General features: G+C 39.3%; 1 protein-coding gene across 3 annotated transcripts in view; it reads left to right on the forward strand.

The window, feature by feature from the left end:
* Positions 1-650: 650 nt before the first annotated feature.
* The window catches only part of CD36 (CD36 molecule), a 44,781-nt gene continuing 25,599 nt past the window's right edge, over positions 651-19,832 (forward strand). The window contains exons 1-5 of one of the 3 annotated variants that reach the window (XM_029078062.2): positions 651-724; positions 851-960; positions 5,270-5,639; positions 12,397-12,495; positions 13,085-13,283. In XM_029078062.2, the coding sequence (XP_028933895.1) occupies positions 13,164-13,283 (120 nt within the window). In that variant the 5' untranslated portion in view covers positions 651-724; positions 851-960; positions 5,270-5,639; positions 12,397-12,495; positions 13,085-13,163. Of the gene's footprint in view, positions 725-813; positions 961-5,269; positions 5,640-12,396; positions 12,496-13,084; positions 13,284-19,832 lie in introns of those variants that run through there. The other 2 variants (XM_007670956.4, XM_029078061.1) reach the window with 2 other exon arrangements.

The raw sequence follows: 19,832 nt of genomic DNA on the forward strand, positions 1-19,832 counted from the left end.
GTCTGAGCCAGTAATACGTCTGTGATCTTAACCCGTCTGTTGTCTATTTTCATTGGTTTATTATTTGTTTTTTCTCTAAAGAACCCCAAGTGGGAGAATAAATACTAGGTTATTCTTCTTTTAATATAAGTTTACATTTTTTGCTGACAACGAGGATTTTGCTTTAAAAATTACCTATCACATTAAGGTAAACAAAATTGCCTCTTTTCACAATCAGAATTTTTCTGTTAGCCCTTGACATTTATTATTTTTAAGAAGCAAAGTCAACCTTAGCATTTGATCAATATTTTCTAACTTTTCCAATTTGATTTCAATTTTGCCTGAAACAGTGCAGGAATTTTTGTGGCTCTATACTTCCAAAGCAAGAGACCACTTCCTTTTCCTGGTTCTCTATTTCATCCCTCTAGTTAAGAATATATTTTTAGAGTTTCACCAAAGTCTGATAAACAGAAGGATAGGACACTACAGAAACCATGTAACTGATGAGGGAGGAACCTGTATCTCAATGATTTTTTCAGGGAAATATTTGGACGGCTCAAAACTGAGTTAAGTGGGTTTTTTTTTTCCACTCTCGTGTTTCTGCATTTGGCTGTGATAGGGTGTAACTCAAAATAGTTTATGGGTAGCTGAGCAAGTAATTTCCCTTTTGTCTCACTGGCCTCTGACTTACTTGGATGAGACTTTGAGAGAAAATTGCTGCTAAGTATTTTATCTTCAGATATAGGTAATGGGTCCTGGCCAGGCCATAAAAATAGACCCCAAAGAGGGAATACAATTTTTTTTCTCTCTTTTGGCAACAAACCACATACTGGGATCTGACGTCTTTCTTAATATTTAAACTCTCTCACAGACTTTAGTAGATGTGTCTCAAGCTGGGGATTTAGATGTAGAATGTCACTTGATCTTAATGGGTGTTGTGTGGATGGAATATTTAACTGAAAATTACTCAGTTTTTCCATGGTAAGTCATATGATCTTGTATATATATATAAATGCATTTATATATATACATATATATACACACATATATGTATAAATAAATGTATATACATATATTTATTTAGAGGATGTTATCCACCACTCAGATCTTACTGGGAAAGGAAACTCCTATATAAATATAGGAAACTCCTATATAAATATGTCATAAAGAGGAAATGCTTGAAAATTTTATTGTTGTTGACAATAGTAGTACTTTCTAAATGTCTTTTTCAGTTTGTTAAGGTAAGAGAAACAAATAATTCTTGATAATTCTTCAAAAGAAACTTGGGATGGTTTCAGCACTTAATTATTTTCTTTCCTGGGTTATTCTTCTCCCAATTTTTTTTTCCTTTTTATGTTCAAGACTATATGGTCAATGTATTTATACCTAATATTTAACAGAATATTCTAATCAAATATATGTGAAATTAAATATAGTTTGTAAGGTATTTGTAAATGCTGCATTCTCAGTGATGTCATTCAGATAAAATAAATTCTGAATGGTAATGTGATTTTAATGAAACCATTTTCCCTTTACTTTTTTGTATCTTATTTGATTCTTCTTTTTAATGTTAATTTAATGTTAATTTACATCAGTCAAATATCATAATGGAGTAAGATTATTTAGAATAGTTATCATAGATCAATGGGTATTTTACTATGGAGAAGTATGTGTCTTTTAATTGGAAGCATAAATGAAGTTTTTATCCTACATGTCTTTTTAACAGTTAATCAACATTGTACAATATGATGTGAACTGAACTTTTACTAGATAACTATTGAATCAATTCCTTTCATTGTTTTTTTTTTTAAAATGGTAGTTGTTTAATTCTTACTATGTGCCAGGTACTGTTCTAATCTCTGGGGTAGATAAAAAGCAATCAGTCTGTACACAGTCCTTGTACCACACGGGACTCACAGTTTTAATCCTCATTTTACAGATGAGGGAACTGAGGTGCAGAGAAGTGATGTGACTTTCCCAAGGTCCCACAGAAGACAAGTGGCAGAGCCAGGATTAGAACCTTTTGACTCCCAGGCCTGAGCTCTACCTACTAAACTACACTGCTTCTCTAGTCAAATTCTAATTAGATGACAAAGTCATTAATGGGGCCAAAAAATAAATTGGACTGAATTTATTAATTTGAAAGAGTAAAGCTAATGAATAACCCCTGTAGTTAGGCATTATTACAATTTTCAGCCAGAAAGCGGTTTCTTTGGCTACTGAGATTTTGTACAATTGTCAATTTGCAATCAAGAAATATGATTGATTGATGCATTGAAAAAGAATGACATCATTCAGTTATATTTATTGAACACTGAAATACGTGCTTAGGAAAGTACAATATAACAGAGTTGGTAGAGACAGTCCCTGGCCCCAACATGCTGTTATTTGGTTATTTAAGGTTAATCTGGACTTAAATTCCTTGAGAGGTATTACTGGACTAATTTATTCAGCTTCTCTAATGATCAAAAGATACAGGGGAACAACTGAAAATGGTCCAGATTTTTTTCCTCTTAAATTTTAACTCAGAGGGTCATTTATCAGAACAATTGTGAACCAACTCAGGTACCTCAAACAGAAGATTACAGGGTGGCTTAATGGCAAGAGCCCGATCTTGGGAGTCAGAATTCATGGGTTTGAATCCCAACTCTGCCACTTGTCTGCTGTGTGTGACTTTGGGCAAGTCACTTCACTTCCTCTAGGCCTCAGTTCCCTCATCTGGGAAATGGGGATGAAGACTGTGAGCCCCGCGTGGGACAACTTGATTAACTTGTAATAATAATAATTTTCCTACTGAGAACTCACTTCCTCCAAGAGGCCTTCCCAGACTGAGACCCCCCTTTCCCTCTGCTCCCCCTCCACCCTCTGCTCCTCCACCTTCCCCTCCTCTCAGAGGAGCCTCATTTCCCTCTACTCTCCCCCCCCTCCACCCTCTACTCCTCCCCCTTCCCCCTTCCCCTCCCCTCAGCACTGTGCTCATTTGTATATAGTATTTATTACCCTATTTATTTTGTTAATGAGGTGTACATCCCCTTGATTCTTTTTATCTTGATAATGTTGTCTTGTTTTTGTTTTGTTCTGTTTTGCTCTGCTGTCTGTCTCCCCCTATTAGACTGTGAGCCTGTCATTGCGCAGGGATGGTCTCTATCTGTTGCCTAATTTTACATTCCAAGCGCTTAGTACAGTGCTCTGCTCATAGTAAGTGCTCAATAAATACTACTGAATGAATGAATGAAGATTAGCTTTAAAGCATGTGGAGGAGGCATTTCTGATTTTTTTTTCTAATGCCAGTAATCTATTGGTAACAGTGATGGAAAAAGTGGTAGAGGAGCAAAGGTGGCTGATGTGCTAAGGACGTGATCCCAAGAGGTATATTCGAGGAACTACAGAGGAAGGAGAAGAGAAAAACAACTATAAAAAACATCAGATAATAACTTAGCTCAGGAAGCAAAACAGCCAGTTAGAATCGCAGGGGTGGGATCACTGGACAGAGTGTATAGCAATGTTCAAACTTGAAATTAGTCTAGGAAGCTGATCTTATGGAAGTTTCTTCAGAGCTATTGACTCCAGGGGATTGGGACCTCTCTGTCCTACATTCCTTGCTGAAAAAAATCCTGTAGCACAGTGTTCCCTAGAACTCTGCTCTACATCCAATGATGATTTGATGAAATTATCTTTTCTGGACATCATTCAAGGATGAAGATATGACTTATCGGGGTGTAATCATTGCTCTGTCTTTTGTGAATTCCATGGCATTTTGTTTGAAGGTCTAGGTTCTGATTGGTATCTCTCTTCATTGGACTTCAAATGTTTTTTGATTTTATTTTTGTTTTTGTGTGTATCAACAATTCAAGGCAAAACTGTCTTATAATGCCAAGCTGCTTTTTTATAGAACCTCAAATTTATAAACCACTTTCATTTTTCAAAAGCCCTTTCACATTATGTATATCATGTTGATCTAAAGGTAGTTATTAATCCCAATTTATAGGGCGGGAAACTGAAACCCAGAGAGTGACTTGTCTAAGACAGTGGCAGAACTGTGACTAAAATAAGAATAATTGTGAAACACTTATATACGAAGCACCGGATTTTAGATACATGATAACCAGGCAAGAACCAGTCCCTGTCCCACATGGATCTCACAGTCACAGTAGAAGGAAGAACAGGTATTTAATCCCTTTCTCATAGATGAGGAAACGGAGGCACAGAAAAGTTGAGTGACTTGTCCAAGGTCACATAGCCAGCAATTGTCAGAGCTGGAATTAGACTCCATGCCTTGTGACTGCCCTGGTTCATGCTTATTCCACAAGACCGCATGGTTTATCCGAATCCATGCCCTTTCCACTAGGTCATGCTGCTCTTAATTTATCTAGGTAAGCCTTCCCAGACTAGGCCCTCATTTTCCCTCTCCCTCTCTATACTGTGTCTCTCTTGTACTTGGTTTTGTATCCTTTATGATCCCACCCTCAGTCACACAGCACTTGTGCACCTCTCCATAATTTATTTTAATGCCTTTTTCTGCCACTAGACTGTAAGCTCCTTGTGGAAGGGAACATATCTACCAATTTGGGTATATTGTGCTCTCCCAAGAGCTTAGTACAGTGCTCTGCACACAGGTGCTCAATAAATATGATCGATTTGATTGATAGTGCCATAAGGAGGAAGATTGCCCTGAAACAACTCTTGTGATCTTCTTTGGAAGAAAAACCTTCAAAAATCCATTCAGTCGCCAAGAGGCCATGATATTCAGGGAGTTGCCCCCTCTCTCCTTCCTGATATTTTGTCACTCATCAAGATTTCTTTGACAAAAGAATATTTCTTAGAGGGAAGTTTTTGCAGCTAGAATTCTTGAAATAATCTCTTTGCCCTCTAACTGTAAGGTCATTGTGGGCAGGGGTAGAGTTTACCAATTTTGTTGAATTGTGCTCTCCCAAGACCTTACTACAGTGATTCCAACACAGTAAGCACTCTATAAATATGATTGATTGACTAATGAATCTATCAGCAACATTTTCAAATATCTGTCACCAGCCAATACACAGATACCTCTGTCTCAATCTGCTTGGCAGTGTGGTGTTTACAAAGTTGAGCTTGTGGTGATTGGCACAAGGAGGAATGGAGGGTGGGAAGGAAGAGGAAGGGGAAAATAAATTGGGGAGTATGCTGGACACGAGATTCAATTTTCCTCAGATCCCTACAAATCCAGATGTCCCCTGCAATCCCACAGTCCAGGAAGCTGTTGGAAATGTGTCAGTGGTTTGCCATTCAGTCTTCTCATTTCATGTCCTAGGAAACAGCAGCCCCAGGCTGGGTGGGGTTTGCAAAGATCAAGCCTTCACCTCACTGGAGAGTAATTACAGGTTGTGTGGGAACCATGCCCTGTGGTGTCCTGGGCCAGAGGACGGATTTTGTTGCAGCACAGACTTTGGACTAGATCACTGTCTCAGTTTACACAAAGTTTCCAAGAAGGCAGGAGAGGATGATATACTCTGATACGACGGTCCTCTCTTAAAGATACTTATGGATTAGTTGGGGAAAGACCTACACCTTGAAGACACCTAGAAGAGGCATTTCCAAATACTTGAAAAAGAGAATTGCCTGTGCCATAGCCTTGGAGAGGGAAGGAGAAAGGGGAAGACTGATCTTGCAAGGCAATTAAGGTATGTGATTAGGGAGATAGCCAAGCTATGCAGGAACTGAATTTCATTCTATGCTCATTTCTCCTGTTGAGAATATGTAAGAACCTTCATTTTCTTCTTATTCCTGAGCACCCTGTAAGCTGATTTGAAAAGCATACAAGCAATCAGTGAAATGCAACTGCCTGAGAGGAATAGAAGTACTAATAACTTCCAAGGTCACTTGATGGACAATGACAATTCCATAAAATGCCATCAACTGAAAAAATACAGTAGTTACCAGCAGAATCATTATATGACTAGTGATTATTCATTGTAAAATACGTGTGAGTAGAATTCTACACTTCCAGAATAATTAGAAGTGAAGCTTTAATTTCTAGGAGGAAGAAAAGTAAGAGCTGTCATCTAGAATGTAGTGTAGTCAGTTAAGATTTGTATCTTCTAAGCCTAACTCAGAATCTGCCAGCATAATCCTCTTTTGCCTAAGGTCTTCCTAGGAAAATAGGATAATAATTGGACTAATAGTTATAAAGTGTTCTAAGATGAAAGGCACTGTATATATGCAAAGTATGATTATAATCCTTAAAACCATGGCTCATCAAAGAATTTTCAACTAATTAATAAGTCATCAGGGGTAAGATATTTATCCCAAGCTACTATTGTTTTTCCAAAGGATATAAAGAAGGAAGAATGTAGTCATAGTAATAGTAATAGTAGTAATGATAGTATTTATAAAGTGCTTACTCTGTGTCAAATACTGTATTAAGTGCTGGGAGACAATATACAGAAGGGAATTTAACATGGACCCTCTGCTTCCCAAGGTTCACAATCTAAGATAGAAGACAGACTCTTTTATTTAAGACTATCAGGTTGAAGAGCCAGAGAGAGATTGTGTCTGGCAGAAGACTGACATTACATTTTCATAATAATAATAGTAGTATTTGTTAAGTGCTTACTATATGCCAAGCACTGTTCTAAGCGCTGGGGTAGATGCAAGGTAATCAGGTGGCCCCACATGGCGCTCAAAGTCTTATTCCCCATTTTACAGATGAGGGAATTGAGGCACAGAGAAGTTAAGTGACTTGCCCAAGGTCACACAGCAGATAAATGTAGGAGCAGGGATTAGAACCCACGACCTCTGACTCCCAAGCCAGGGCTCTTTCCACTAAGTCACGCCGCTTCTCTTGATGCCAGATAGACAATCGCAAGTAAAGTACCAAGTCCAATTGACCCAGAGCCTGAATTTACCCTCTAAGAATTTTAGACCTTATGGGGAAGACTGTTAAATCTTTCAAATCACTTGGAGGTCATGTACTGTTAAGTAAATTAAAAATATTCTGCTACAGTGCAAGATGGATGGTCCCCTAGTGGTCTGAACATGTTACGGCATCATCCTTGAGATAATGTCACTATTGAGACAATTTTGACACTGGGACAATTGGGCAGATTTTCTTTTTTGAATCGTATTCATTAAACATTATGTTCCAGGCACTGTACTAACCAACTGACATTTGGTCCACTGAAATTCCTGTGTTTCACAGATCTGTAATTTTCTATTCATTTTGTAGATCTTTTGTTTCCTTTCTTCACTTCTGAAAATGCTTTTAATTCAAATATATTTTGAAAGCCAGCCCCAAAATGCATCAAATTACACAGGCTCTCAATTAGGGGTAAATCACTTGTTCCCTTATCCCTAATCCATAAAGGCAGAGTGGGTTTGCATCCCAATGTTCAGTGGCTCTCAGGGCAGTTTTCAGGTTAAATGCTTTGTTTGCCACTTCTAAAGCTGTTTTTTTAAAAAATGCACTCATTCTACCCACCTAGTGTCACCTAGTTACTGAGATCAGTAAATCATTAGATCTTAAGAAGCAGGGATCACCCCTTCACATCGAACAGAACTTTTTGACCTTTGTATTCAAGGTTTTCCGGAAGTTACTCCCTAAACACCTCTCCATTATCTTCTTCTTCTGCTCCCCAGTTCAAATTTTTTGTTCCTTTCCAAGAAAACCTCTTAGTGGTACCGTGATTCCCACTTTCACTGAACACATATTTCCATGCATAAGACTCTATTCCTCGCAACAGAAAGTCCACTAAACCATGATATTCCACACCTTCAAAGCAGTACTAGAAAAACTTCCCCCAAGAGGAATTCCCTGATTAATCCCAACCTCCTTCATTGTGCTATCTCCTTAACTACATGTATACAGTCACTTTTCAATCAAACAATAAATAATATTTATTGAGCAGTAACTCTGTACAGAAAACTATACTAAATGAAGTAGAATAAAAAGACAAGATACCTGACTTCATAAAATTTATTCCTATAATTTAGGGGTTATATTCTTGGGGAACTTAGTCTTTAGAAAACATTGCAGCATGGCCTACTGGTTAGACCAAAGGCCTGGGCTGACTCCACCACTGGTCTGCTACTTGTCTGTGCCTAGTTCCCTCATCATAAAAGGGGGATTAAAACTGTGAGCCCTATGTAGGACAGGGACTGTGTCCAACCTGATTAAGCTGTATCTACCCCAGCAATTCCTCATATATTGTAAGTGCTTAACAAATACCGTTATTATTATGTTTAATAAATCACATTATTATAGTTACACAACCTTATATATTATTATCTGTTAAAATAATATGTTATATTATTATAATGCAAATCGTATTTGTGCCTTGACCAATATTGTGTTCACGCATACAATTGTTTCTTCTGACACTGCTGTCAAGATCTTCCCATGTAGATTTATGCTGTCAAAATCATGAGCTTCAATTTTCTCAACTGAACAGTATCTAGAATGTGTAGTGAAATCATGCTTTATTGGAACACTGACTGTATATGGGATTAATATTCCACACTCATTTATCTATTAATGTTTTCCTTATTTTATAAAACTATATTAAGTGCATACTATGTGTTATACTGTGTACTTAGCCCTAGGATAGATGCAAGTTAATCAGTTTGGATGCAGCCCCTGTCTCACATGGGTTTCACAGCCTAGAGGAGAGGGCCTAGAGGAGCCGAGAGGAGAGGAAGAACATGTATTGAATTTCTATTTGAAATAGGAGAAAACTGAGTCACAGAATAGTTTAAGTGATGTGTCCAAGGCCACACACTAGACAAGTTAGGAGCCAGGATTAGATCCTAGGTCCTCTGACTCTCAGGCCCATGTTCTTTCCATTAGGCTTCTCTGCTTACTTTTGTTGTTCCAAGTGTATCAGTCAATCGTATTTATTGAGCCCTTATTGTGTGGAGAGCATTGTATTTAGTGTTTGGGAGAATGTGTTATAACAGAGATGGTAGACATGTTCCCTGCCAGAAGGAGATTACAGTCTAGAGGTATATTCATGTTGTCCCTTTATTTTCCACTATTTCTATGTCCCTGGGGTTTGTCTGGCTTCCCAATTTGAGTATTAGCTCCTCTAGGGCAGGGACTGTGACTTCTCATTTTCTAGTATGCTCCTAAATGCCTAGTACAGTGCTCTGCATGGAGTAGATGCTCTACAACACGGTAGGCCATAGTTTAAGGATTAAGGTGCATGAGAGAATAGGTTCAAATAACTTAGGCAATAAGGGAAGCACTAGCAAAGGGTGTTTCTTAGAAGACATTGTCCATCTTCTAGTACTAAAAGAATCAGGAGACAGTTAAGATTGTCCAGCAGTGACTACATCTAAAGGAAGGGACAGAGTGCAGCCTTACTCCTTCCACCTGTAAAGTTCCATGAACTTTGTAGTAAACTCCATGAATAGCTTTTATCAGTTGGTCTTGGATGCCCAGCCCTGTCTACCTGGGATTAGAGTTATGCACTGATGCCAGTTTCTTAACTGATTGTAGAGTCAAGTCTTTTTAAGAAAGTCTGAGAGTTATCCAGACAGCTAAGGCAGAGGAGGAACAGCAGAGATGTAGTCAGGTTTCAGAGGGAATAGTGGCAGAGGAGGTATCAGGGAAAGTAGCAGGAACTACTGTGGAAATGGGAAAAGAACAAGAGATAGGGACAAAAGAGAGAGAGTAACTAAGTACAGGCTGCTGGACAGCAGAATTCTAAGGAGGAGTCCTTCTTCCCAACCCCTGTTCATGCTGCTGCTCTTGATCTTGCTCCTCCTTGTCCCAACTCTTCCAGCCTATCACCTCCTGAAAGTCTCTTCTGAGCCAGAACTCTGGGACCCAAAGTACCCAGAAGGTGCTTTGCTCTTTATCTCTCTCTCCCTTCCCATCTCTCTTTTCCCCTCATCCCCCCAACCCCTCAGTTCCCCTCGCTCTCCTACCCTCTCACTGGAAAATGACTCATTATAGAGAATTGAGTTAATAATAATGATGGGCACTTATTAAGTGCTTATTTTGTGCCGAGCCCTAGAGAAGATGCAAAATAATCAGATTGGAAACAGTCCCTGTCCTGTATGTGTCTCAGTCTAGAGTCCGCACCTGGGATCTAATCCCGGCTCTGCCACTTACTTAACTGCTGTGTGACATTGGGCGAATTTCTTAACTTCTCTGTTCCTCAGTTACCTCATCTGTAAAATGGGGATTAAGACTGTGAGTCCCACGGGGAAGTAGACTATGTCCAACATGATTAGCTTGTATCTACTCCAGAGCTAAGTACACTGCCTGGCACATAATAAGTGCCTAACAAATACCAATTAAAAAACCCCCAAAGAACTTACGATCATGAAGCAGTTGGTGAACAATGACAATTAAACAAACCAAACTACCAAATGCCCACTTCCTACCTCTGGCCTGGAATGCTCTCTCTCCCTCAACTCTGACAATGACTCTCCCCGTATTAAAGGTTTTAGTGAAGGAATATCTCACCCAGGAGGCGTACCCTGACTAGGCCCCCCCCTTTCCTCTTTTCCCACTTCCTTCTGCATCGCCCTGACTTGCTCTCTTTGTTCTTCCCCCCTCCCAATCCCACAGCACTTAGATATGTATGTAATTATTTGTATTGATGTTAGTCTCTCCCCCTTTAAACTGTAAGCTCACTGTGGGCAGGGAGAGTGTTTATTGTTGTAGTGTACTCTCCCAAGCACTTAGTACAATGCTCTGCACACAGTAAATGCTCAATAGATACAATTAAATGAATGAATGAAAGAAGGTGACTCATTCATATGTATTTGTATATATGTGTATGTATGTGTTTGATTCTGTATGACTGTGTCTTCTAGTTTCTTGATGCTCAATCCTTTTAAAGTCATTTGGAAGGATTTCTGTGCTAGGGGGACTACATCCAGGAGAAGAAATAGATTAATTTTGCCATAGAAACAGAAGTTGTTTATTCATTTAGGAACCTAGAAGCAATCCAATTAAGTTACAAGGGAAATCCCTCTAGACTGTAAGCTCACTCTGGTCAGGGAAAGTGTTTACCAACTCTGTTATATAGTACTCTCTCAAGTGTTTAATATAGTGCTCTGCACAGAAAGCACTCATCAGAAAGATGACTTTTGAAACATACACTGGACAGGGAGAGAATGGAGGCAGGGGAGACCAGCAATAATCTAGCCACAATTATGACCAAAATTGGTATGCAAGTGGTAACTGTTTGTATAGAGATGAAAAGGTGGATCTCATGATTAGTAGGAAGAAACAGCAGGAACTGGCAGTCGATTGAATGTGAAATTGACCAAGTAGGGTGGGAGAGGCAGGATTTTCATCTGCTCCCTTTCAATAACCTCAGATCTGATGGGACTATGGCAGAAATGCCACTGTTTGTGCTTTTGTTTAAGCAAATCCTGCCTCAGGAAGGCACATTTTCTGATCTGTTTTAGAATGTGAGCCCTCTTAATAGGACTTTTACAGGACTGCTTTCACTAGATTAGACTGTGAGCCCATCACTGAGCAGGGATTGTCTCTATCTGTTGCCGTATTGTACATTCCAAGCGCTTAATTCAGTGCTGTGCACATAGTAAGCGCTCAATAAATACTATTGAATAAATGAATGAATGAACTAGTTCCATGCTTAGAAATAGCCCCTGAATCTCTGCCACCACCATTTTCTATTGGGAGCCATGCAAAATCGGGGTCATTTGGCTCCCTGATCCTGCATCATTCAGTCCCAAGGTTTTCTGGGACATGGAGCTCTGGAAATGACTTGTCCTAGAAGTATTTGTCACACAACCGCTGCCCCCTTCCCTCCTCCCCGCCCCCCCCCCACCACACACAGCTTCTACAGGGACTTTCACATCTCCTTGACTCCAGCCCTGCTTCCAGAAGATACAAGGCTGTGCATACTTAAAGCAGTAGACAGTGGTACTAGTTTGGAGAACAGTATGGCCTAATGGAAAGAGCATGGCTTTGGTACTCAAAAGACCTGGGTTCTAATCCCCGCTCTCCCACTTGTCTGCTGTGTGACCTTGGGCTAGTTAACTAACTTCTCTGTGCTTTAGTTACCTTGTCTGTAAAATTCATTCATTAGTATTTATTGAGTGCTTACTATGTGCAGAGCACTGTACTAAGCGCTTGGAATGTACAAATCGGTAACAGAGACAGTCCCTGCCCTTTGATGGGCTTACAGGCTAATCGGGATATTAATCTAAAATGGATATTAAGACGGTGAGCCCTGTGTTGGACAGTGACTGTGTCCAACCCAATCATCTTACATATACCTCAGTGCTCAGTACAGTGTCTGGCACATAGTAAGTACTTAAGAAATACCATAAAAAGTGCATGTGTCATGAATAGTTCTGGAACTCGAAGTACAACAACAGTAGTGGAGATCCCCTTGTGATCATTTGAGTTGCAAAGCTTCTTTATTCTGATGTAAACCTGGATCTTTTCTTTTGCAGAAACATCCTAAATGATTGGAAGGTTTGAACTGTCCTGAGAAACATACCTGGGCAATTCCTGAGAAGGCCATTTGTCTCTTGCTATCCTCTTCTAAGAAGGTACAATAAACTTGCAATCCTAAGAGGCCCATATACTGTTCCAGAACAAAATATAAGAAATATTCAGGAGGCAGTGTGGGGATTAAGTGGGAATTCAGACTGTAAATCCCATGTGGGATGGGGACCGCGAACAAACCAATTACCTTGTATTTACACCAGCGCGTAGAACAATGCTTGACACGTAGTAAGCACTTAATAAATACCACAGTTATTAAATGGATGCTTTAGTGAGGGAGTAGGTATTTTAGAGGAGAGGTGGCAGGTCGAGGTCAGTGACACAAAAACAAGTTCTTCAATCAAGTAAATGGATTAATATACAGAGAAACAACTCTCAAGGAAAACTCCCAATAAGCAGTGAAAATGCACTAGACAATTTTGTCCATCCAACTGGAGGTTAAAACGGAAGTGGGAAAATTCCTGAATATTTATTTTCCTAAAATGCATTATTAAAATCAGTCAACCAACCATCTGTTGATTTGTACTCAGTGGAATTATCTTTTGAATCTTTTTCATTGCCTAGGTTTTGGACTTTGGTATCTTTGAGCTAATGAATTAGCATTCTTCTTTCGCTATCTGTCTCTGCTTTCAGGAGCAGGACCTGAGCTATAAACAACGTGGTGGTAGAAGAAAGGAGGAATTGACTCTTCTGTCGTGCCCTGCTAGAGAAAATGGGTTGTAACAGAAACTGTGGGCTTATCACCGGTGCCGTGGTTGGGGCAGTGCTTGCCATACTGGGAGGCGTTCTTATGCCTGTTGGAGACATGATCATTCAGAAAACAATTAAAAAGGTATAACTTCACTGTCTTTTTCCCTATCTCTGCCAAATCAAAAAAATCGCAATTCTTCTATCCTGGAGGGATAGCACTGAGAGAAATTGAACATGTATCCTAGTCAATCCAGAGCATCCTTAAATTGATTCCCTGTCATCATTTTACTTCTTGACCTTTTTTACAATAAGTGAAAGTGCTTCTACATGTTAAATTGAAAGTGACGTCTGATCAAATAGCATGTAGATAAGTGATTTAATCAGTCTGTAGTAAGGTTGAAAATCCAAGCGCTGTTTAAGGTTTTCCTCAGAGAAGCCTTGTGGTGAAAAATGGAAGCTAAAGCAGTTGACTCACAATCAGTAGCATTTATTGAGACTTTACTCTGTGCAGAGCACTGTATCAAGTGTCTGGGAGGGAACAATAGAATTAGGCTACTTGATACCTGCTCTTAAGGAGTTTAAATCCTTGCATGAGAGACAGATGCATGAACAGATTACAGCTAGGAGGAAGTAATAGAGCATATAAGACTTGTACATAAGTAATTCAGGCAGCTGTGATTATTCAAGTACTGGATTATTTCTTAGTACAGGGAGCAAAGAACATCAAATAGGGCCCAGAGAATACATTTCCTGGTGAACTATGTCACTAGATTTAATATTCTGGATGTATTAAATGTCTGCACTAATTTAAGCCTAATTATTTTTATCACGGCACCCTTCCCCTTTGCTTATTATCTTCATCCACAGCAACAGTAGGTATCCACAGTAGTGGATTGTCCTTACCAGTTCATGCACACATACTTCTCTTGATGTTGTACTAATTTCGTTATGTTAAAACAAAGGATCATTCTTCCTTAGAAATACACTTATATTATACATCTGGTATTGTGTATAATTCTGCCAAGTCTTAATTAATGAATTGAGTTAGATACTGAATATCTGATTTTTCCATTTAGTTTTGCCTCCAAAGGATTGGAACAGAAAATTTCTGGAAAACGGGTATGCCCTGTGTTTTCTCATGACCAACCCCACTTCTTTGCCCTCCGGGCACCTTAGTGACAGTGGAGCTGTGTAGGAAATCACCGTAGTGATGAAACTCTCGGTGGTTGGGCCTCTTGAATAACTGAAGCTGTCTTCAATTTCCCCATGTGATTGAAGCAACATTTTCCTAACCCTTATCTCAGGGAGAGGTGACCTCTTGAAGAGAGGGAAGAGGTGAAGAGCTGTCATCTCCTCTGGAATGGGCAACCATGACCAGTCCTGTCAGGAGATTCAGTGCCCATCCCCATCCTCCGCCCCCCTCCACTCCTATTTCCACTACATTGCTGTAGTGCCTGGCATTAGTGCATCTGAAGTGTGGCCTATTTATATTTGTAAACTGGAGAGGCTACAGATGTTGGAGTGAACTGCTTCTTTTTGGAAGGTCATTAGATCAAATTATTCATGACAAGAAGTCACTACCATTCATCAGCTCTTAGGAAGAATGGGACTGAAATTGGAAGGAAAAGATCCTGGCCTCTTGACATACCTGTGAAGTGTACATTACATTTTCTGCTCCAGCTTTCTGTTAAAGGGGCAGAGTCCATGAAACAAAAAGGTGGAAGAACTCTGAAACTTAGCCTTATATACATAAAGTTGTTTCCCAGTCCATCAGTCAATCATTCAGTGGTATTTACTGCAAAATTACTATGTGCAGAGCATTGTTTTAAATCCTTGGGAGAGTAAGGAGACATGCTCCCTACCCTCAAGAAGCTTGCACAAAAATAAATGCATGTCTTTTCTGCTTCTGATAGGTCAGGCACATCCCCAGAACCTATATTGACTCAGGGATGTAGAAACAGCAGGGAATGTGTCTAACAAGTAAGCACTCAATAAATGCTATTGATTGAACTGACAGCAGTAGTGTGCCCTGGCCTCTGAGTTTCTGAAAAAAATCCAGTAGTTGAAGAAGTTATGTCTTTATCTGAGGGCTCTTGTGGGGCAGACCTGCCTTTGGAATTGCAGAGATTAGGGTGAAAATGAAGTTGGGTATAGGAGGTGTGAGGGGGTGAATGAGGAACATGTTGTGTGAATATTTTCTCTGACCCCCCTTCAACTCCCAGGGGTTGTGAGGGTCCAACAGTCTCAAAACACCCCCTGAGCTTCAGCTCCTCATATTGCAATGACTCACTTGTAAATTTCTCATGGAATGATTCAAATTGTGGACTACTAATTTTTAATTATTAGCATATGAAGTCTTTGCATTAACTCATTATTCTGAAAATATTTCTTTTGGATTCTTTGCAATTACTTAATCACATTTTTTAAAAAATATTCACATCAGCAGTTCTAAATCCCTGCTCTTGTTTATCATTTGTTATCTTGTTTATCATCTTGTTTATCATATCATGCATGCCAAGCACTGTACTAAAAGCTGAGATAGATACAGTACATTGTGATTCTTTGTAGTCATGTGGGATCGTCTGGAGATTTGGGGTTATTGTGGTGGTTTAGGATTGCATATGGAAGGTGCTTACTAATTTGTAATCAATTTTGGTTGTATTTGGGGTGTTTTTATAGTGGGAAACTATATTTTCAGGAGCACTGAAGATCAAATTATAAAGCAAGTTCTTCATAGAGAAGCAGGGTGGCTCAGTGGAAAGAGCCCCGCCTTAGAAGTCAGAGTTCATGGGTTCTAATCCCAGTTCTGCCACTTGTCTGCTCTGTGACTTTGGGCAAGTCACAAACTTCTCTGTGCCTCAGTTGCCTCATTTGTAAAATGGGCGTTAAGACTGTGAACCCCACGTGGGACAACCTGATCATCTTGTATCCTCCCCAGCGCTTAGAACAGTGTTTTGCACATAGTAAGTGCTTAACAAATGCCATTATTGTTATTATTACTATTATTTGTAATTTAAACATCTGCTTTGTAATCTGTACTCCAGGCAGGTAAGTGGTAATCTGGGTAAATTGAGTTTTGGGCTTTTTTTTTTTTTTAAAACCAAGTAGTTTTAGTATCCTATAGGGGTGGAAAATTAGGGCTTCATCCACAGTATTCCCAGATAAAAACACAGGAAGTCAGAGGACCTGGGTTTAAATCCTAGCTCTGTTACTTGCCTGGAGAATGACTTTAGGCAAGTCACTTCACTTTTCTGGTCCTCCATTTCCCCATCTGTAAAATGGGGACTAAATACCTGTTCTCCCTCTTATTTACACTGTCCGTTCCATGTAGGACTGGAATTGTGTCTGACCTGATTATTTTTATATCTCCCCCAGCAGTTTGTACAGTAATTGTCACATAGTAAGTGCTTAATTATTATTATTGTTATTGCCAGTGTTGTTGAAATTGTTAATTATAATAATTATGCTTGTGAAGTGCTTACTGTGTGCCAAGTCTTGTTCTAAGTTTTGGAGTAGATATAACTTAACCAGGCTCTTATCACCCCAAAGACTCTGATTTCAGCTTTACATCAAAGTTGATTTAACTTAGCAAATCATATCAGGCAAAATTGGGCACAATTAGAAAGTTCCTGCTTCCTAACATAACCATATTCTTTTAAATTGTTCACTGACAATTTGAGGATTGTGTTGTGAAGACTGGATAGGAGCAATAAATCAGAATGATTTAATTGTCTTCATCTTATACTGGGGAGAAGTAAATCAAGGATGTCTGCCTTGAATAATTTATTCATTTGACATTTACAGTTGGGTGAACTTTGTATTTAATACAACCAACAGTATTTCTTTTCAATCCATTTTATTATATTTGGAAATCTTCCAAAAAGAAAACCAAAATTTTGCAAGGATTTATTCTGGTCCACGAGTGATTTGCCTTTTGGCTCATTTTGCTTTGCATGGATATTGTAAGATGTCATATTCCAGGCACCCATGAAACTGTCTTTTCATGGGAGTTAGAGGAAGACATTATTGGGACAGTAATTGATGCTTTAAATCTTGATTTGATGCAAGCCTTACATTCTGGCTCCACATGCTAATCTCTTTGATAGAAGGGAACATTCAGTTTACATCAGGTCAGGACAAAAGAATCAGCTCAGGGTATGCTGGGGCCGAAGCCAGAAAATCATAGGACTCTGGGACCCATAACAGCCTCCTATGGTTTAAACCAAACGTGGCACCTCAGATTTACAATTTGTCGCAGAAACTTCTTCAAAAGGAGCTCTTTTCATTGATAGATGCTAACTTGCCGATACTATCAGGTTCTAAAAGCACCAGTTCTGTGTCTAATTTCTCATAATTCCATGACAACTCAGGCCTCAAAACAGTTAGACCCCCATTATTTTCCCACCAACTAACTAGAAAGTTCGAAATTGAGTAGTGGGTTAAGGAGGTAATATAGCCAAGACATAGTTTTGGAAAAAAAAATGTAGTTTTCCACAAGAAAAAATATAGGGAAAATATGTACAGTTTCAAGAGGTGAAATAACCATCTAAAATAACAAGGCAAACCTTGAATAAATAAATCACTTAGAGGAGGCCGAAGAGAGAGTGCAGGTATATTCAAGAATAGACAGCTGTTTTTCAATAGTACTGGGTGCTTTTCCTCGTCTTCTTTGAGAACTTGTAATTCATTCTGCCTACAGGATATTTATGCAAAGATATCCTCCTGATGGCTCAAACTTTATATGCCCAAAGCTGAACTCCTCACTTTCCCTCCCAAATACTCTCCTCCACCTAACTTTCCTGGACCAGTTGATAATGCCACCACCCTGCCCATTTTTCAAGCTTATAACTGTGGCTTTATCCTTGATTGCTTCCTTTTTTGAAACTCCCATATTCTGTCCCTAAATCCCATAAAGTCTTCCTTCTTCTCCAGGAGGCCTGATTAATCTCTCATCTCTCCACTCTTTGTTCCCCAACTACCATTTCAATACTTCAGGGTCACCTAAGCACACGGATACTAGTGTGAACATATCTTTCATTACTTCTTGCCCTGCATGTATTTTAGTGTCTCTTTGCCCCATTAAATTGTAAATTCCTTGAGTTCTACTATCACTGTTGTCCTTTCCCATCTACCTAGTGCAGTGTTGGCACACAAAATGCACTCAATTAATACTGTTAATTGAAGGAGGATTAAGTATTATCATTTATGATTGTTAATCATTAAAATAATGATAATAAATATGTAGTATGTACTAATCACAGTGTTAAGTATTGGCATATATGTAGATCAGAACCAATCACTGCCCCACATGTTGCTCACAATTTAAAAGAATAGAGAGAGAGATTAATTCATCCCCGTTTTATAGATGAGGAAACTGATCAATAGAGAGGTCAAATAGCTTGGTCCTACCTCTCCCAGCAGGTAATTGACAGAGTTCAGAGTAAGCGCTTAACAAACAAAATATCATTAAAACCCTTGGTCTTGTGTTTCTCAGGTCTATACTCTTTCCAGTGAGCTAAACTGTTTCCCCTAAGAAAAATTTAAAAAGGTCACAAATGTGGTAGAAATTTGAGATACTGGAACTCAGAGGAAAGGTAAACTTGGAGAATGGAAAATTTCTGGGAGATCCCAGATTTCTAAGGTTCAAAATGTTGTTAATCAGAAAATGGTAAATAGCTGATCTCCAGCAAGTAGAGGCCTACATGAAAAGGAACAAGGTAAACTTTGATTGAATTGATTTATAGAAGATGAAAGGATGAATGTTCTCACACTCTGGGTGGTGATACTCTTGGAATGTGGGATACTTTTATCCTGGAGATCTTGGAATTTATGAGAAATTCACATCTGTCTGGAAGTAGTTTGGTAGGAAGGAGGAAGGTATTTCAGAAACTCTTCAGCTCTATGGCCCTGTGATACTAATGTTACTACTACTAGTAATAATTGTGGTATTTGTTAAGAGCTTGTTCCAGGCACTGTACTTAGCTCTGGGGTGGATACAAGGTTGTCAGGTTGGACACAGTCCCTGCCCTGCAAGGGGCTCACAGTCTTAATCCCCATTTTACAGATGAGGTAACTGAAGCCCTGACAAGTGAAGTGACTTGCCCAAGGTCACACTGCAGACCAGTCGTAGACCAGCAATTAGAACCCAGGTCCTTCTGATTCTCAGGCCCAGGCTTTATCTACAAGGCCATGCTGCTTCATATGAAGCTTCAGAAACTGGATTTGGAAAAGTGATTTTAAATTTTATCAAAATGGTCTCCGACAAGGTTCTTTTGCACATGAAAGAGTGTTTCCTTGATCAACATGGATATTATAAATTTGGTGCCCGCTTTAAAAATCAGCATCATTTAAAAGATATCCACCCATGAGCTATTATTAAGCATCAGATATGGATGATCTGTTCCCAACATGGACATGGATAGAACACGGACCCTGTTGAGGCATTCACTGCAGGAACTGTCATGATAGTATGAGATGGAACAGAGACTGGGAAGCACTCAACCTTTCTGGGGCTTAGAGGACATTGAGATCATGTGGCAAAGGCAAACAGATGGTGGCAAGAGCCAGATAAAAGGTGCTGTCTCTCATGCAGAACTCTGAGCAATTATCCCAGACCCTCCTCCCCGCCTAGTCTGGAAGATTGTATATATTTCCATTTTCACATTGAAATTCTTAATCGATTCATTCTTTC

The sequence above is a fragment of the Ornithorhynchus anatinus genome, chromosome 13 (assembly GCF_004115215.2).
Source record: "Ornithorhynchus anatinus isolate Pmale09 chromosome 13, mOrnAna1.pri.v4, whole genome shotgun sequence".
NCBI lineage: Eukaryota > Metazoa > Chordata > Mammalia > Monotremata > Ornithorhynchidae > Ornithorhynchus > Ornithorhynchus anatinus.